The sequence below is a fragment of the Thamnophis elegans genome, chromosome 12, assembly GCF_009769535.1.
Source record: "Thamnophis elegans isolate rThaEle1 chromosome 12, rThaEle1.pri, whole genome shotgun sequence".
NCBI lineage: Eukaryota > Metazoa > Chordata > Lepidosauria > Squamata > Colubridae > Thamnophis > Thamnophis elegans.
The window spans coordinates 19,995,673-20,016,532 of record NC_045552.1 but is presented as its reverse complement, the minus strand read 5'-3'; the positions used below and the strand labels follow the sequence as shown (position 1 = coordinate 20,016,532).

General features: G+C 40.3%; 1 protein-coding gene across 2 annotated transcripts in view; it reads left to right on the top strand.

Annotated features, from left to right (window-relative positions):
- Positions 1 to 20,462, top strand: part of MACO1 (macoilin 1) — a 63,945-nt gene extending 43,483 nt beyond the window's left edge. For both annotated transcript variants that reach the window (XM_032227237.1, XM_032227236.1), the window contains exons 7-11: positions 6,065 to 6,223; positions 9,049 to 9,231; positions 11,690 to 11,810; positions 14,937 to 15,111; positions 18,351 to 20,462. In XM_032227237.1, the coding sequence (XP_032083128.1) occupies positions 6,065 to 6,223; positions 9,049 to 9,231; positions 11,690 to 11,810; positions 14,937 to 15,111; positions 18,351 to 18,553 (841 nt within the window). In that variant the 3' untranslated portion in view covers positions 18,554 to 20,462. The remainder of the gene's footprint in view (positions 1 to 6,064; positions 6,224 to 9,048; positions 9,232 to 11,689; positions 11,811 to 14,936; positions 15,112 to 18,350) is intronic.
- The last annotated feature ends 398 nt before the right edge of the window (positions 20,463 to 20,860 follow it).

The window sequence follows — 20,860 nt, the reverse complement described above, 5'->3', positions numbered from 1 at the left end:
CTTATTATCCCCTTTGGTTACTATTAAAACCAAATTCTCCTGTTTCACCATATAGCTGTCCACGCTCCTGACTCACTGGAAAAGAGCCTAATGCTGGGAACGATTGAAGGCAAAAAAAGAAGGGGAGTGCAGAGAATGAGGTGGCTGGATGGAGTCGCCGAAGCAGTTGGCGTGAGCTTGAATGGACTCTAGAGGATGGTAGAGGACAGGAAGGCCTGGAGGAACATTGTTCATGGGGTGGCGATGGGTCGGACACGACTTTGCGATTAACAACAAACACCACACTTAACAAGCAGCCGCTTTGAAAGCTCAGGATACATGGATGTTAACCTGACCCAACAAAGTTCTTGGATGTAATGAGATTTAAAGAATATAGATGCTAGAATTTTGTTCAATAGAGAGTTACCATATCAGGAAAAATCTGGTATTCCACGGAGGATAGGCTAGTTTAAAGACACTTTTAGACGAGACATTTATTTGTTTACTTATTAATTAAATGTCTATGCCATCCATCTCACCCTGCAAAGTGACTTAAATTAATAATCTGGAAATGAATATATGTGTGTGTGTACACACACACACCACACACACAAACACACAAATTTAATAGGCTATGGATAGCTATCTCCCTTAATACTATATTAAGAAGGAGGTTTTCTTCAGATGAGTTTAATTTATATTTAGGAAAAGTTGTGTAGTATGCATTTTGTGTTTTTCATATTTTAATATTGCATAAATATATGATAAGTTCTCAGTTGCAAGCAACCTCTGACTGTAGGCTGCAAAAGTCCTCTACGCTGACCTTTGTCCTTGCTGTTGCCACTCCTATTGTTGTTGTTGTCAATAATGGGTGAAAATGGTGAGGAGGCTTCTACAGTATGTGTTTCCCGAACTTCTAGAACTCTGAATTATAGTTCCTAAACCTCACATCTCACCATTGCTATCCTAACTGTCAGATGAAATTCCTTCCATTAGATTAACAATATGAACAAGAGACTTAAGAGCCATGGAAATGAGGAATAGGGTAATTTGGGATATGTCTGAAGGTACTTTTCCAGGTTTAACCTTCAATCTTTATATCCCTCCTAGTCAATCCAACAGAGTGAAAAAAGTTAATTTCTCAATGGGAGGTACACTTAATATCTGCCTTGTGATCATAACAGAACTGCCTGATATTAAGAGTCTTGGCATCTGACCTTGGTTCTCTTAGTGCCCACGAAGCTAGAGGCTACAGTTTTGTGCAATGAATGTTCCCTGTTGGTTTATACTGGTTGATACAGCCCTATTAATTGTAGGACTACTCTGGGAGTAGTCAAACTGGAGTAATGTTCCCATTGTAGCCAGTATGGATGTGCTGCAGAAAATTGTTTAATGGTTTTTTTATATGCGTAGCGCTTCAAAATATATGTAGAACATTTATATTAATTTCAGCTGCTTCCACAATCTAATGATAACAATAACTATCCAGTAATAATTTCCTACCAAATTATTTAATTTTTTTTGTTCGTCAAAGCTCTCCTAATTCTCAGCTACCACTTGATAGTTCATAGGATGCTAACTCATGAAAGCCAACACCCATAGTGTATATGGAGGTTTTTCTCCTGCAGACATCTGCGTTGAATGCACAAGTGTCAGAGAGCGATGGACTTCATTTTGTTGGAGTGCCAAGTTTAATTGAGGTGCCCTGATTTTAATAATATCTGAGATTCATAAAGTCTTCTTTGAGTACAGTTCCTGGTAATTATGGGACCCCCTCTATATATCTTTCTTGGCAATGCCACTGAAGTGTTTGCCGTTTTCTCTTAAGCTCTTTTCAGAATTCCCATCTGGTCTAGCTCTGGGATTGGTCTTAGTTTTCTCTCATCCAAATGCTAACTACGCATGACGTTCCTTAATTTTTTTCAAGAGTGGTTATGACCGTGTCTTGCTATGATTAGTAAGTGTCTGAACAGGGCTACAATATCACTTGTTAACCTGAGTTAGGAAGCAATTCACTTAATATAGACTTCTAATATTCTTTAATATTCTAGTTACAATACTTGGAAAGTGCCAAGCTCCCTACCTTACAGGTCTATACATCTGCTTAGGTCTTATAAGTCAGCCATATTTATGGATCCTTTTCCAGATTCAGTTCAAAGCATAACTTAACAACAGTTAACACTTAACAAACTCTAAATAGTTATTTGAAAGACTGTTCAAGGTTTTAAAAAATATCTTGTGTAGGGACGCAATGGCTCAGTGGTTAAGACACTGATCTTGTCGATCGAAAGGTCAGCAGTTTGGCGGTTCGAATCCCTAGTGAGCTCCCGTTACTTGTCCCAGCTTCTGCCAACCTAGCAGTTCAAAAGCACGTAAAAATGCAAGTAGAAAAATAGGGACTACCTTTGGTGGGAAGGTAACAGCGTTCCGTGCACCTTCGTCCTTTAGTCATGCTGGCCACATAACCACAGAGACGTCTTCAGACAGCGCTGGCTCTTCGGCTTTGAAACGGAGATGAGCACTGCCCCCTAGAGTTGGGAACGACTAGTACATATGTTCAAGGGGGAACCTGAAAGACTGTATTTTGAAATTAAAAATCCTTAAAGGGGGACATGATAGAAGAAGTCTTCCAATATTTGAACGGCTGCCACAGAGAAGAGGGGTCGACCTGTTCTCCAAAACAGCTGAGGGCAGAACAAGAAATAACAGATGAAAACGTATCAAAGAGAGATCCAACCTAGAATTAAGGAGAACTTTCTTGACTGTGAGAACAATTAATCAGTGGGACAGCTTGCTGCCAGAGTTGTGGATACTCCATCACTGGAGCCATTTGTTCAGAATGGTATAGGGTTTCCTGCTTGAGCATTGGGTTGGACTAGAAGACCTCCAAAGTCCCTTCCAACTGTTGTTCTGCTAAAAGAAGCCCTCTTGGTCTTGTACCATAAGAGACAAGGTGGGTTTGAACGTAAGAAATGAACTTGCAAGCTTGGAACTCCCTACTTAGGCTGGATCTCCTGCTGTTCTTCTTTTCATTGTAGCAGGCATTTGGGATTTAAGTATTGACTATTAATTGTTTGATTTGGTTTTCTTTTTATTAATACAGTTTCAATTGTGTTTCAACTATGTTTAATCATATCAATTTGTTTCATTCTTCTTCTGCTGTATATTGTTACCTTTGAATTTTTTGGTAGAAAAAGAATTGATTGATATGCTGCTATTATGTTCATTTGGAAGACTCCAGTGGTTTTAAATGCACAGCTTTTAAAATATGAAACAAGCTTTGTTATTTCTAAATATGACCATGATAGTGTCTAGTCAGGGGAGATTAAAATTAACCCTCTTAAACTGCAATTCATTTATTTCTTCTAGTGGGTTGCTCTAAGCAAGTATGAGGATGCAAGTGAAGGAGAGAAATACAGACAATTGTATTTTAGCTGTAAAAGAATGTCATCATTTATTAGATAAATCTGCCTGAGTTGTTGTATAATGGGATGTATATTACTAGCAGCTGGTTGATTGCCCTAATATCTCTTTAAAAAAATGATTTGAGTGCATTTTATCTCTTCCATGCTACCAAGAGTGGTGAATGTTCTGGATGAGATTTCCAGATACGATGCTATTGGGAAAAGAATTGTGTGATGCTTTTGGAACAATAAGTCTGTGTGCCATTGTAACAGGTGGTTGGTGTTGACAGTGTTGAAACTGGAGAACCTACTTCAAAGGATCAGGGGTACCAGACAAATTCTAACCAGTTTTGTTGGAGAAATTAATGTGCATTAATCTTCCCTGTGAATTTACCATGTGACTGAAGAAGAGCTGAAGATCTTTTGGGGCAGTAATGGTGTTTTATGATGCAGCTGATCAAAGCCTTCCAGAAGTCTAGTTGCTGATGTTGCCATGCAGGAAAATGAAAGCTGAAACTGAAAAGACAATATTACAGTGGGAACAAGGATCATAAGAAACACGAACAAGGAAAGCTCGACACTTTGAAATGTTAAATGAATCAACCACACATTGACATCTAAGTTACCAGCAAATTGAAAGGGACTGACACATAGCATATGTTCAATCAAAACACCATACTGTTTATTGTTGAGGAACAATAGAATAGGAAATAGAAAAGGAATGGCATTTCATTCCTAGTCAATATATGGGTCCAACGCAGTCAATGACAAATAATATGAATTAGACTTCATAAATCTTCCTTTAATAAAGCAATTGACCAGGTGTATGCGTGAACCTTGATGCAGTATATGAGCAGGTTAACAAGCTTGATTGTCAAGTTCAATCTGATATCAGTCGAACGGACACACAAGATGTCTGTAACAGACTCCATAAGAAGTCTAGACGCCTGTTGATACAGTCTATAATAAAAGAGTTTTGCAAGCTTGATTGTGCTTTAATCCCCTTCTATTACACCCCCATGGATCAAGGAGGTGCCTGCCTGAGTTTCTTTCAGTCTTTTATTCCAAGATTAAACAATACCTCATTCCTCTTGCCTATATAAAAGTTCTTGCCATTTCCCTTAAGGTTTTCTCTCCCTGACTCTCAAACCTACTATTTATATCTTGGACACATGCAAAAATCCAGCCCTGAGTCCCTAGCACTGGGGAAGGTAGAAAGAAGGAAAGAGAAGAAGAGGGAAACCAGGACTGTGATCAAGCAGCAGCGGGTGTACCATCAAAGATCTAAAAAGCCAACTTATCCTGGAGAAGTTCTGTCTGTTTGGTCACTAGGAAGACCAAAGTCATGACACGTAATCATGTGTGAAGCTTATAGTCGGACTCATTTCCAACATAGCTGCAGAAGCTCTCTGCTTCTTAGCACTACTTGGATACCAGAAAGTGAGCAGTCGCTTGGTGGTCAGACCATGATGCGAAGTGGTCCATCTTTTTAGAACCATCTTCAGCTTTTTAGAACATACTTTGGAAATGAATGTATCTCATGCTTCAACCTGTTGAGAATCCACGCTACCAGTTATTGGAAGCTACCATCTGTTTTGCCACTTGGATTAAAATCTGCCACATGTAGTCCTCGATTTACGACCACAATTGAGCCCCAAATTTACATTGCTAAGTGAGACATTTGTTGAGTTTTGCCCCATTTTACGACCTTTCTTGCCACAGTTGTTAAGTGGATCACTGCAGCTGTTAAGTTAGCAACACAGTTGTTTAGTGAATTTGGCTTCCCCATTGACTTTGCTTGTCAAAAATGTCACAAAAGTTGATCACATGACCCCAGGACACTGTAACGGTCATAAATATGAACCAGTTGCCAAGCATCCAAACTTTAATCACGTGACCATGAGGATGCTGCAAGGTTGTAGGTGTGAAAAACAGTCATATGTCTGTTGTAACTTTGAACAGTCACTAAGTGGAATGTTGAAAGTCGAGGACTACCTGTGCTTTAACTTTCTTCATTTGTGATAGGAGCAAGGTTTTGCAACCATTGCAATATATAACCTGTACGAAACTTAATACAGGTAATCCTTGACTTACAACCCTTTATTCAGTGACCGTTCAAAGTTACAGTGGTACTGAAAAAAAGTGACTTATGCCTGTTTTTCGCACTCATGACCTTTGCAGGCTCCCCATGGTCACGTGATCAAAATGCAGACGTTTGGCAACTGGCTCATATTTATGACGGGCGCAGCCTCCCAAGGATCACATGACCCCCTTTTTGCGACCTTCTGACAAGCACCCTCAATGGGGAAGCTAGATTCCTTCCACAATTGTGTTACTAACTTAACAAGTGCGGCGATTCACTGAACAGCTGTGGCAAGAATGGTCGCAAAATGGGGCAAGGTGCACTTAACAACCGTCCTTGCTTAGCCACAGAAATCTTGAGCTCAATTGCGGTCGTAAGTCGAGGACTACCTGTATACCAGTGGCTATCCGTAAAAAAAAAAAATTGAAGTCAAAGGTGCAAAAAGGAAGGGGGGGGGAATCACTCCTATCCTTAGCACTGTTTTTGTCTTTGACTTTTCAAGAAAAGTTGTGTTGCGAAAGTCTGAACACCGTGAGACGATACATTCCCAGCTCTTACTAGTGACTATTCTCAAAGGCACTTCTGTCCTCTGTGCTAGGTTGGAACAAGATATTAAGAAGTTAAAGGCTGATCTACAGGCCAGCAGGCAAATCGAGCAAGAGCTGCGCAGTCAGATCAGTTCCCTGACTAGCACAGAGCGGGGGATCCGATCGGAAATTGGACAGCTCCGGCAGGAAAACGAGCTGCTTCAGAATAAGTAAGTTTACCCATCTACCTCTAATTTCGCAATATATATGAGAGGCGTTTTTAATGCTGCTGCTTTTTCACTCTGACATTTTTGTTCTGGAGGAGGGATAAAAATCTGGATCTTGACAAAATTAAGTAGCTTTGAGGGCCATCCATTTTGGTCAGAAAGATCAAAGCTGTCTCTCACTTAGCAGCATTTCACCGGCTGCCCTGTAGACCTCATGTGGGAAGCTAATGCATCAGCTTTAAAAGTCTTTAATGGCTGAGATTTCTGTATTGAAGGACTGTGAGCTAAATACTTGAGAGTTCTTTCAGAGATAGGAGTGCTATATTAATTAGGGACTGGCTCTCAGTGAACTGAACAAATGCATTGTGAGAATATGAAAAGTGAGCCTGATTCTTTTTTCAGAATGGTATTTAATTCAGAACACAAAGCTAAAGGTCAGGCTTGGTTAGCAGAAACATTCACCCTAATTTAATCCTGTTACAATATGGATTTTCTTGCAAGAGGCAAGAAATTCCCCCTTGAAATTCTACGCTAAACTACTTAGAATAAACAAACCTAAACCCAAACCTACAGTGAATGTTTGGATCATCAGTCACTCATTTTTGCAAATATATGCATGTATGCATCTTTGTTGGGTCCATTTGTACCTTGAATTTTCCTTTACGGGTCTATAGCATGTAGACTGGAATGAGTGAGAAGCATATCCGAGGTGGCGCAGTGGTTAAATGCAGCACTGCAGGCTATTTCAGCTGACTGCTAGTTCGGCAGTTCGGCGGTTCAAATCTCACCAGCTCAAGGTTGACTCAGCCTTCCATCCTTCCGAGGTGGGTAAAATGAGGACCCGGATTGTTGTTGGGGGCAATATGCTGACTCTGTAAACCGCTTAGAGAGGGCTGAAAGCCCTATGAAGCGGTATATAAGTCTAACTGCTATTGCTATTGCTATATCCCTCTACATCCCTCCCCTCATGTAGGAGAAAGAATGGCAGAACTGGGGGTGGAGTCAAAAGTGGGATCAGCCTAGAATCCCCATATAGCCACAGGTGAACTAAGCCCAACCTCCCTAGAATGTTGTTGACCCTAACTTCACGCAGGTGCTAACCGGGGTGAAATCCAGCAGGTTCTGACAGGTTCTGGAGAACCGTTAGCTGAAATTTTGAGTAGTTTGGAGAACTGGCAAATGCCACCTCTAGCTGACCCCACAGTGGGGTGGGAATGGAGATTTTGCAGTCTCCTTCCCCTGCCATGCCCATGAAGCCACACCACACACACACACACCCCAAGCCACACCCACAGAACCGGTAGTTAAAAAAATGAATTTCACCACTAACCATTAGTTGAGAAGATTCCCGTGTGCATAGGCATGATCCATTTAATTGGATCTTCACGATGTGGACCTAGTCTTTTGTGACCGACATTAATCTTCTCAACTAACAGCACCTGCTTGGAGTTGGATAAGACTCAAAAGAATTCAAGGGAGGTTGGACTTAGTTTGCTTGTGGCTATGCAGGGATTCTAGTCTAATCCCTCTTTTCACTCTGCCCCCAGATTCTGTCCCATTCCCAATTTTAAGCATTTCTAGTGTAGCTCTCTCTGAAAGGGAATTCTGTACAAAAAATGAATTGGTTATATTCCTCAGCAAGGCCATTGCAAGCTTGATACCCATATTATGATTACAGAATCACCAAATAATTCAGGCCAATTAAAACATGTTCTTGGCTTCTCACATATTTCAAAATCTCATTAAAGACTTAAAAGACTCTCATTAAAGAAATAATAGGTGATTCATGAATACTGAATCAGTTAAATTCACATACAGGTAGTCCTCGACTTACGACTACAATTGAGCCCAAAATTTATGTTGCTAAGTGAGACCGTTGTGGTTTTTGCCCCGTTTTACAACCTTTCTTGCCACAGTTGTTAAGTGAATCACTGCAGCTGTTAAGTTAACAACACAGTTGTATAGTGAATCCAGCGTCCCCATTGATTTTGCTTGTCAGAAAGTCACAAAAGGGGATCACATCATCCCAGGACACTTCAACCGTCATAAATATGAGTCAGTCGCCGAGCATCCAGATTTTAATCACATGGCCATGGGGATGCTGCAACGATTGTAAGTCACTTTTTTTCAATGATGTTGTAACTTTGAACGATCACTAAATGACCTGTTGTAAGTCGAGGACTACCTGCATATGTGTGATTATCTTCTTCTCTTAGAAGAAGAGGAATAACTTCCCTAGTTATTTTCAGTTGTTCCTCAGTTCATTAAATAGGATATAATAATATCCTAACAGTATTATAGTGAGAAAAGAGTTTTAAGCCGCTGGTGCTGTCCCCTCTGCAGCGCAGAAGTCTTGAAGCAAAGCATTCCTGACAACTTGATAAACGGCTGTCCAGCTTCTCTTGAATTCATCCAGTCAATAACCTAGTCTTTTTCTTTCTAAGTCAATGATGTCACTGTTGACTTGCTTTTAACTGTTAGACAGTTCTTCCAAACCCACTCCTGAAAAATGCGTTGTGAATTTTGGCTTTGAATGTGTTGAGGAAATGTGCTCACAGCAGTAGCATCACATTCATGCCGTCATATAAAATTTCTCTTAAAAAAAAAAATCTCTGAAAAATGGATGCAGGTCAGGATTAGAACCCTAGGAGTTTCAATCTCAATCAGTTGAAAGAATTTACCTAAGATTCTTTATAAGTGGTCAGTAATTCAAGATCGACGCAGGGATTGGAGACCTATTATTATAAAGCGCTTTTATTCAAAGCTGAGTAGTTTTCTTCCCGTTTTACACATGGATATGACAGGCTTTATTCTTTTTTTTTTTACAGACTGCACAATGCTGTACAAATGAAACAGAAAGATAAGCAGACCATCAGCCAATTGGAGAAAAAGCTAAAAGCAGAGCAAGAAGCACGGACCTTTGTAGAAAAGCAGTTGATGGAAGAAAAAAAAAGGAAGAAGTTGGAGGAAGCAACAGCTGCTCGGGCTGTTGCATTTGCCGCTGCTACCAGGTACTTGGTTCCTGCTGCTTCTTTTCTTCTAGACATGTATTGTTCAAACTTGGCAACTTTAAGACGCGTGGACTTCAACTACCAGAATTCCCCAGCTGGCTGGGGAATTCTGGGAGTTGAATTCCACGCGTCTTAAAGTTGCCAAGATTGGGAACCCCTGCTCTAGATCCAAAGATTTGGAAGGACAGAATGGTGGGGGAAAAAGAGTTGTTAATTCATCAAACATTTGCTAGAACAATAATGGTGAGAAATACTCTACTTTTTCTCTGATTAATATTTTGAGTGCTCAAGGCATGCATTTCAGGCTGTATATATGGTTCATATTTTGGGGGTGGGGGTGTCTCTACTGTGAGACAATAAAACTACTTCATATGAATGAAATAGTACAGGTGGTCTTGACCTCTGATCATAATTGAGCTTGGCAAGTACCATATTTTTCGGAGTATAAGATGCACCTTTTTCCCTCAAAAAAGAGGCTGAAAAATTGGGTGCGTCTTATACAACGAATACAGCATTTTTTGCCTCCCAAAACCCTGCCCCCTTCATCCAAATGGCCATGCAGTGCCTTTAAGAGGCGTGTAGAATGCTCATGGGGACCGGGGAGGGCAGAAATGAGCAAAAAATAAACTGTTTTTTGCTCAATTTTGCCCCCCTCAGCCCCCAGAGCACTCTACAAGCCTCCTAAAGGGTATGCATGCCCTTTTTTTTTATTAAAGGGCCCGTTTTTGAAAAAAAATGGGCCGTTTTTGGGAGGTCTGCAGAGTGCAAAACCTTTTTTTTAATTTCCCTCTTCAAAATCTTGGTGCAGCTTATACTCCAAAAAATACAGTATGTTTATACATGTGACTGGACCTTAATGACTACTATGGCAGTGATAAGACACCCCTCATTAAGCGAACACACTATTCTCTGTGGCCTGTTTTTTTTTCCCCAGAAACCAGAAGTAAACACCAGTTTCTGGCAAAAACATCACAAATCACCTGACTGCAGGACCCTGCAACCGCCCATAAATTGACTATAAAAATATGATTTCTGTAATAGAGTTGTCAAAGTCTGGAATGCTCTTCCTGATTCAGTTATTTCAGCTACACATTTTCACAGTTTCAGTCACAAATTTACTTCTGTGGACCTTACACCATACTTAAGTGGTTAGTAGAGGGGGCGTGCATAGGTGTACTTTGCCTATCATCCCTGTCAATGTATTTTTATTCTTGTTCTCATTTTTGTCTGATAAATGCTAATAAATAAATGAATGCCAGTGCCAAGTGCCCAAAATACAGTCACATGATGATAGGCAAGGATGATGTCAGAACTTTGAAACTGGGCCATAAGTCTTGGGAGAGGTTTGTCAGAACTTCTGACAGCTGATAATTGACTGGTCATAAATTGAGGACTACCTGTAAAGTTCAGATGATGTGACCTTTCTGACAAGTTAGTTGTGTGCTCAGAGCATGTTATTCTCATCCAAACATACGAAATCCTTCCCCTATAGAGTCTGATGTTTAACAGTCCAGAACAAGCTTTATTATAGTGTAAGATAAAGGTAAAGGTTCCCCTCACACATATATGCTAGTCGTTTCCGACTCTAGGGGAGGGTGCTTGTCTCTCAAAGCCGAAGAGCCAGCGCTGTCCAAAGACGTTTCTGTGGTCATGTAGCCGGCATGAAAAAATGCCCAAGGCACATGGAATGCTTTTACCTTCCTACCAAAGTGTTCCCTATTTTTCTACTTGAATTTTTAAATGCTTTCAAACTGCTAGGTTGGAAGAAGCTGGGACAAGTAACGGGAGCTCACTCCGTTACGTCGCACTAGGGATTCGAACCACCGAACTGCCAATCTTACTGATCGACCAGCTCAGCGTCTTAGCCACTGTGCCACTGTGTCCCCTTTTATTTTTATTATTACATTATCCGAGACCCTATAAACTTACTCTCTTATCAGAGGCAGGATGGATGAATCCAGAGAGGGCATGCAAAAGATTTAATCTGAACTTATCTGTGCCAAAGTTTTTTAGCCAGTGCAGTATTAAATATGACTAAAAATGCAGGACTGGTTTGGACAAAACTCAGCAGCACTTTGTCATGCGGCTGTTGACAAAAATAGGATTGCCAGCATGATCCGCCAACATCCTATGACGGATATGGCACAAGAAGAAGAAGAAGAAAAATGCAGCATTTTCTTTCCCAAATATTGAACTGAGAAGGGAAGATTACAAACATCAGGTAAATGCGTGCAAAAGTTTCCCTTCTCCTGTTTCTGGAGGGTTTTTTAGGAAACAAAACTTCATTTTGGAAATCTACAGCTGCAAACCTAACCGAAGATTATATGGTTCACAAATTATGTTTTCTTTTGCACTGTTATTCATCTGCTTTATAAAAAGAGTCCACATTCATGAAATTAGCTGAAACCCAGACTGAAAGCTTGCCCTCTTCTCTCGTTCCCCTTATTTTTTTTGCTAGAGGAGAATGCACTGAGACGTTACGAAATCGCATCAGAGACCTGGAGACAGAGTGCAAAAAGCTAACTATTGATATAAAGGTGAAAGAAGATCAGATACGAGATCTAGAAATGAAAGTTCAGGTAAGGAGAAAGTAACAAAATATTCCGTGAGTCTGTTAGCCAGAATTCTAGGGTTACCTTTTAAATTTAGCAAAACATTTGCAGGATTTGAAAAATACACCAGGGTTTTACTCTTTTCTTACTCTAAATTAGCTTGAGGTAGGCTACAATTCCATCACCCATAGATTGGTCGTGCTGGGAATGATGGAAGATATAATCTTAACACATTTCCAAGGTGCTCATTTGGGGAAGAATGTCTGAACCTCAAAGCTGTCTTTTTATTTTCCACACCTTTTCCAGCAAGAATATTTGCTTACTGAGAAGAATGTCTTAACCTACACCAGTGGTGGGATTCAATTTTTTTTACTACTGGTTCTGTGGGCGTGGCATGGTAGCATGGCATGGCTTGGTGGCCATGGCAGGGGAAGGATATTGCAAAATCCCCATTTCCACCCCACTCCTGGGGGAAGGATGCTGCAAAATCTCCATCCCCCACCCCAACCTGCTTTCCAGCTCCGTTCTTCTGTGCAGGTCAACAAAAGAAGACCCAGATGATCAACTGGGACTTGGGAGGCAACGAATAGATGGTGGCAGGGCCAGCCAGAGGTGGTATTTGCTGGTTCTTCGAACTTCTCAAAATTTCTGCTACCAGTTCGCTAGAACCAGTCAGAACCTACTGAATACCCCCTCTGACCTACACTTCACTGTTTGGGTAATAACAATCTGCAAATGAGGTCTAACAGATTTCCTTAGTTCTATCTGATTAATTTCAAAATTAATCCAGTCCCAAAAGTTTTCTTGATATACATTTCCAAAACTAAAATTATGTTCACAAAATAAGGGTGCAAAAGGGATGAAGACCATAATCAAATTGATTCCACAATGGTGGAAAAATGTGTAAACTGTGCTTAAGAAAAAAATAAACTGTAAGAAATATTTCCAGAATCTGGAACCCATTGTTTACAAGCCTTGAAATAGTTACACATTTTTGATAAGGCATCATTTCCAGGGGAGAATGGGGAGAGGGAAGGTTAACAATTTACCTTCTTTCCTGAGGACTGTGAAAACGAAGGAAGCAAGGTGTAAAAATCAAGGAGCAGAGGCAGATTTCAGTCCTTTCTGTAGGAACAGAAGCTGGCTGGGTGACCTTGAGCCATTCACTCCCCCTCAACTCAAATCAGCATCAGGATCTGTGACAAGCTGGCTGAGAAACAAAATCCCTTATCGCATCTTGCACTAATAGCTTTGTTGTAAGAACTAGGCAAGCACAAAGCAAAAACAGTCTATGGGAGACCAATTGGGGACTGAAAACTATCCAGATCTGGATGACACTAGAAAAGTTCAGAGTCTTCAATTTAGATAGAACACGGGTGGGGAGAATCTACAACTGTTTCAGGAAACCTTCGTATTTTGTTAAGAATTTAACATCCTATGAATTTCCAATGAAATAGCTTCACTTTTTGAAAGTTTTTTGTACGCCCCATGGTTGAACAAGTCAAATTAGCTCAACAAACAGGTGGTTGATTACCGAGGGTCAATTTACGAAGGAAAGTCATTATAGTCATTGTCACGAATTATTCTGAAATGAAATTAAAGACATTTCTGAAGAACAGGGTTACCAACCAGGCTTATATGCTAACTGTAGAATTTATCTGAATAATATTTTGGGGAAAATATACTTGTCTCCACCATATAAGCTTCTCAGAGACATTCTAAGTGTCCACAGAGTCCCTCGGGAATAGGGCGGCATACAAGTATAATAAACATAACATAACACAGCAAGTGACAAGAATGGTATGTGAATGAGCAGGACATTTATGCTTTTACTTTAACTTGGAGCCTGAGAGACCCAGATCAATGTGTACCTTCTCAACTATAGGATAATTATTATCCTATATGCCTCATCTGATAATACATTTACCCACACCAAGGCCAACACCAACATTCAGTGGTAACCATATCAGTCTTTTCAAAGCTCTTGGCAAAAAAACAATATCTATATACTACTAAGACTCTTGTGCCTAGACAGGTAGTCCTCAACTTACGATCACAATTGAGCGCAAAATTTTATGTTGCTAAGCGAGATGTTTGTTAAGTGAGTTTTTCCCCCATTTTAGGAGCTTTCTTGCCACAGTTGTTTAAGTGAATCACTCCAGTTGTTAAATTAGTGACACGTTTGTTAAGTGAATCTGGCTTCCTCGTTGACTTTGCTTGTCAGAAGGTCACAAAAGTTGATCGCATGACCTCGGGACACTGCAACTGTCATAAATGTGAGTCAGTTGTCAAGCATCTGAATGTAAATCACGTGACCATGGGGATGCTGCAACGGTCGTAAGTGTGAAAAATGGTCATAAGTCACTTTTTTCAGTGCCATTGTAACTTTGGTCAATAAATGAAGTGTTGTAAGCCGAAGACTACCTGTGACCTTTACCTGGGCGAAATGGTACATCATAGGGCAAATTTGTTTCAACCATGGTACCTCAAATGGACAGAATACTGGGATCCATCTACTCCCATGGAAATGACATTTTGGAGCGCTCTTGCCCCTTTGGCATTGCCACGTTGTTGCTCTTCAGCATTGCTGCCACTCTGGAGCACTGATATGATCCTCATTTACAATGTTTCTCGACAGCTTCCCAAATATAATTGGGGAAGCCATCAGGAAATAGTCAGTGGGGATTCTGTGACTGCAGCTGATGGCAGGAAGGCAATAGTGGGTTTGGGTGATGAAATATATATGAAAGGATGACCCAACAAGTCACAAGTTGTCTAGTGACAGCTAAACATTTCCCTTTCCAAATCCATATGAACTACTTTGTTGTTCAAACATGGCTTAAATGTGAGTGTGTTTGTACAGCTGGGCTCTTGGTGACTACACAGAAGTTGTTGGTTTTTTTGACAATGGTAGAAAAGGTGATTTTCCAAGATTTTGTTTACCTTTCTAATCTAGTCTGTAGCCCTGATTAATCTTTTCAGGATTTACCCGATTATAACGAGTAACATGAAAGTCTGAGGGTATTCCCAAGCGCCCAGAACCACATGTTTGCCCCAGTTTCTCCCCGCTTCCCCACCCATATTTTTTCCTCCCCCTTGAATCTCAACCTATTGATTGTGCTTGTAACGACCCTGTTTTTATTCCTTTGAAAGGAATGGCGGAAATACAAAGAGAATGAAAAGGACACAGAGGTATTAATGTCGGCCCTTTCAGCCATGCAGGATAAGACGCAGCACTTAGAGAACAGCCTGAGCGCAGAGACAAGGATCAAATTGGACCTCTTCTCTGCTTTAGGAGATGCCAAAAGACAGCTGGAAATAGCTCAAGGTGAGTGGGACCCCTGGCCTGATTGCTAATAAATCTCAGGGGCCCTTTAGTGCATTGTAAGAACCCAAAGCGCAGGTAGTCCTCATTTAGTGACCACAATTGGGACCAGCAAATCAGCCGTTAAGCGAAGTGATCACAAAGGGAAACCATGACTGTGCTTACGATCTTCCTTTAGCTTTCCTTGGTTTTTGCAGATGTGCGAAGATCATAAATGCAAGAATTTTCATCACCATCATAACTGTGCGTATGGTTACTTAACAAGTTAGCCGCTAATGAGGACTACCTGCAATCCTTGTGGGAGCTTCCATCGCAGCTTTGAATATCACCGCATGATATGTGAGGGCATTTCCTTGTGTTTTCAAAGCCATTGCTGGAAAGTTTTCATTGGGAAAAACTGGCAGGGAAAGATCCCTATGGTCCTTTGGCTCTTGACTGCTGAAAATAACTTTGAAATGAACTCTCAGAGCAATCTTTTCTGACCTGACCATTTCTCTCCCATCTGCTTAAAAGTGTTTTTGCTCTGTTTAACGTTTTTCTGAGCGTTTGGCTCAATAATTCACTGGCTAATTAACGTCCATTATAAAAGTTACTATAATCATAAGGGCATCAGTTAAAACTGGGTAAGAGTATGGACAGTTGGTTCAAAAATCGATTCTTTAACTTCCTTTTTTTAAAAAAAGAATTATTAAATTTTCATACTATGAAAAACAAATGAAAATAAAGACAGTAGGGAAATGGGAAAGGAAATAAAGAGGAACAAAGAAGTGTGGGGTAGAGGGGGTGGGAGAAAAAAGTATTAACTTCCAACTTTTTTTAAGTGCAGTAGAATACAAATAGTAAGATACAACCTCAACGTTTTACTTTTACATACCTAGTACATTAGTCATTTCTATAACAATAGACTTACCTACTCAGAAAATCCCAAAGTCAAAACTTCTTTTTTTCTTTCTCCAGAAATGTCAGTTTTTTTTCTGAAGGGAAATGAGATGGCCATATAAACCTAATCAAATTAAGCAACCCTTGTTATAAAAAAGGAAACAGTATAACCAAAGACAGCTCCCTCCTAACCCATTTCTGTAGCACTTCTTAGTCTCCAACACCCAAAACAGCCAAAACTCAATTGCAGAGTAATAATTGTATAGCAATTTTTCTCCCTCTTATGTTGAAGCAGTTAATTGGGGAAAGGTTTTCTGTTATCATTTTGTTTAAATCAACGTACAGGCCCTAAAAGCAGGAAGAGGGGCAGGGATTCTCAAGAGAAGAGGGTGAAACCTAGTCTCCAAAACACTTGCCGTCAGGACAAGAAGCAATGGATGGAAACTAATCAAGGAGAGAAGCAACCTAGAATTAAGGAGAAATTTCCTGACACAACAATCAGTTCTGTAGTTGTGAATGCTGTAACACTGGACATTTTTAAAAAGAGATTGGACAACCATTTGCCTGAAATAGTATAGGACTTCCTGCCTGAGCAGGGGTTGGACTAGAAGACCTCCAAGAACCCTTCCCACTCTGTTATTCTGATGTCAGTCCTGCCTATTTGAATCAGCTCAGTAAAAACTAATGGGTTGAGATGGGGGAGAGAGTTCAAGCATGGGTCAGAAAAAGGAAGTTGCTGGGTTTGTTTGTTTGTTGTTGTTGGATTGGCTTTTTTTGGCTTTCCGAGGATAACAGCAAGCAAGTCTAGAAAACAGGTCATTAAATTTTATTAGATCCGCAAATGCAACTCGAAATGTGGACATTGCAAAAAAATGCAGACTTAAGAAATTAAGAGCACAGGCACAGCTGGAATTCCTCATGTTCTGAGCACAACGGAATGCTGAGAAAAGAGAAAAATGCATTGCTAAATTCTTTTGAAATAGATGAATTGTATCCCTAACTCGTGGTAGTTCAATGGCTAAGATGCTAAGCTTGTTGATCGAAAGGTCGGCAGTTCGGCAGTTCAAATCCCTAGCACTGTGTAATGGAGTGAGCTCCCGTTACTTGTCTCAGCTTCTGCTAATCTAGCAGTTCGAAAGCATGTAAAAATGCAAGTAGAAAAATAGGAACCACCTTTGGTGGGAAGGTAACAGCGCTCCGTGCGCCTTCAGCATTTAGTCATGCCGGCCACATGACCACGGAGACGTCTTCAGACAGCGCTGGCTCTTCAACTTTGAAACGGAGATGAGCACCGCCCCCTAGAGTTGGGAGCAACTAGCACATTTGTGCGAGGGGAACCTTTACCTTTATCCCTAACTCTGTGGCTATTGTTGTGTTTTCTAACCTTAGGAAAATGATTTTTAGTGCAGGTTTCTAGCATTGAAATAAAAGGCGCACTGGTCTCACAGGATAGCAGAAGCAAATCTTTCTGTGTCATCTCTCTCTGTCCTCCTAGAAAATATTGCTGAGGAGAGGAAGAGCCCCTTTGGGCTTGAAAAACTTTGCAAAATCAGTGTTCCCCTTCTCAGTTTCAATTGGGAGTTTTGTTGGATGCTGTGAACTGCCACTTGATCCAGCAGAGGGTGCACAAGGCTAACAAAAGAATTGTCTTTCTTGAGTGATACCAGCACAAATCCCCGAACTGGGATATTTATTTTTCCTTGATATGTTGTAACACCACCCTCCCTTAACATGCCTTTTATCATAATACTTTTTTAAAAAAATATTTATTAGTCTAGGACAGGGTTGTCAAACTCGTGTTGTCATGGCATCGTCACATGACATTGGGATTTTTCCCCCTTCACTAAACAGAGCGTGGGTGTGTCCAGTGCGTGACGCCTCTGACCCATGGGCCACAGGTTTGACAGCCCTGGTCTAGGGTTTCTACAAGGTGTGGTTAAAAAAAAAAGTCAAGAGATGACAGTGCACTTGAATCTCCATTGTTGTTGGTCTGTTTTGTGTGCAGCTGGAGCTTCAGTTGCAACTCCACCTGTTGTTGGTCTGTTGTGGGTGCCGATATAGCTTCGGTTACACTACTGCAGCCTCCCTTTTTTGGCTGCACTATGTAGTACAGAAGATTTATTATTTCAAGCCTATACGCAAGAATCCAGTCAACTAAGGTCAGCACTAAATTGGCACTAGATAAGGGTCAATGGAATTCAAGGAGGACTAGGCTTGGGTCATTTGTGGCAACATAAGGACTGTAAGCTAATGATGTGTTTGACTCTGCCTCCAGTTCTGCTTGTTCTTCTCCTATGTCTTAAAGTGAGCGTCTTTCTTTGCCTTAAAGTGAGCAATTCTTTTCTTTTCTTCCTTTTTTGCAGGGCAAATAATTCAGAAAGATCAGGAAATCAAGGACCTAAAACAGAAGATCGCGGAAGTGATGGCAGTCATGCCCAGCATAACATACACTGCAGCCACCAGCACGCTGAGCCCAGTTTCTCCACACTATTCTTCCAAATTTGTGGAGACCAGCCCTTCTGGACTTGATCCTAATGCCTCAGTTTATCAACCCCTGAAGAAATAAGCGCCAACTTTCCACCTGTCGCACCGAAGGCATCACACAGAAAAATCTCTTGCAGTCAAGATGAAATTTGTATAGTGTGAGACTGTACTGATTTCTTGTTTAAAAATAAAAATAAAGGGAAGTGGGGGGCCCCAACACCAAGGTTTGACTCAAACTGCCCATCAGTTTTTTCTTGTAAATTTTTAGAAAAACTCACAAAACTTTACAATTTTTTTTTCTTGGCCAATACATTAAGGGGAAAAGAACCCACAATTCTTGGTTTTCATATAGCAAATTCTGCTTCTCTTTGTTAGTTCAAGTGAATTCACACACAGACACCCATGCATAAATGAATTGCTGCAAAGTTTCCCCTTGAAACTACCCAAAAGAATTTAAAAAATAGCAGCTCTGCTTGATTTTAAACCCTTCTTTCTCCCCCCCCTCCATTTCTTTTAAATATAATGAAGCCAAAATGGCAAGGAATAATGATGGAAATTCTTTAGTCTGTTTTTTTTTTTTTTTAATGGCGAAAGGGTTTGTAGTGAAATAAAGCTTTGATATAGAGGATGGTGAAATGGGGTTGAATGGAAGGAAGAATGTCCAAGAGATCAATTTGCTTACCCCACTCAGGACCAAATGTGTAATAAGAGGGCATCATTTTCTTGAAGGAAGGCAATAAACACATGATAACGACATGTTCTTGGTACTTGTGTGAAGGTTCCCATCAGGATAGTTAATGGCTTGAAAGATGCTAATGTTGGCAGGACCTTGAGAAACTACGACATGCCAAGAGGAAATTTGACAATTTCAGAATTATCTCTCTTCCCCCACGCCCCTTTTGCTCCCACATAGCCTGAAATAAAAATAAAGCTCGTTTTACAGAGTCTACTGCAGGTCACCAATATAATTTGGATGTCATCTGCGGTTACATCTCTTTTTTGTTCATTTCTGGGTACCAAATCCAACAGTGTTTCTGATGATCAGGATATGCTGTAGCTGAATAGTAACAGAGGGAGTATTGTAGTAAAAGCAGAGCAGTGCAACATGGGGTATTCCAGAGACTGTCCGACTGGTTCATAAAAAGGGCAGCGGGTGTTTTGGTTTGCTTTTTTGTGTTTTTTTTTTTTTAAGTCAAATTTCAATTACGCTTTCTATCCTGAGTTTGACAGTTTCATTTCAATGAGACTGGGCTAAAATCTCAGCCGTTGTGCCAAGGAGGTTTTGTTTTTTTAAGAATTTTTTAAAAAGAAACTCAAAATTGCACAAAGATTTCAGTTTAAATGTATATTGTGCATTGGTAGGAAAGTGTGTTGCACTGGCGACTTTTGAAGTGTTTAAGGTTTGAGTATGGGTGGGAGGGGCAGTGGGGCAGGGATTCAAAATTGTATTAGTAACTAGCAAAATTATTAAAAAGAGAAGCGAATTCATTATGATTTTGCAAACATGCAGTGGACTCTGGAAGGACAAAGTTCTTCTTTAAAACACTTTTTAAAGTTTCATAATTGGCAGGTATGCCTAGTTTAAAAACAAATTAAGTAGGACAAGCAAGTCAATAAAATATGAGTATTAATGGTCCATCATTTTAAATCAGATTCTTTTTCAGATTAAAAAAAAAATCCTAGCTTTAGCCAGGCGTGCATGTTGCTGTCATTTTGCTTTTTGGAATCATCTTGTGTAATTGTCACCATGAAAGTGTTACTCAGAAATGTCATTGGTTTTCATCTTTGTGCAAAACATGAACTCTTGTCATTGACTTTTTTGTGTTGAGGTTCCCCCATTTTTTTATTTTTATTTTTTATTGTTTTATTTTTCTTGGCTGCCCTTTTGGGCACCCTTTCTGTTGAAATACTTGGTCTTGGCTGCATTCCTTTTTTTTCTGTGGGGTTTACAAAAAAAATATAAAAATAAACATTTTCTTGCAGATAAGTCATTTTTTGGGGGTTTGTTTGTTTAAGTGATTAATGAGATAGATTTAAAACTCTTGGAAAGGTAAACAGATTTGTGTTTTTAGAATAGTTTGGGTGTCATCTAGCATAGTGTTTCTCAACCTTGGCAACTTTAAGACTCCAGAATTCCCAAGCCAACATATGCTCAAGTGAAGTCATCTTACATCACTGAGAACTACACTTAAAATCTTTGGAGAGGGCACGGTAAGCTGAGTGATGATGCAAATTGGACCCAAATAATACCTGTGGGCAAAGGAGCCCTGGTGGCACAGTGGTTAGAATGCAGTATTGCAGGCTGACTCTGCTCACTGCCAGGAGTTCGATCCTGACCGACTCAAGGTTGACTCAGCCTTCTATCCTTCCAAGTTGGGTAAAATGAGGA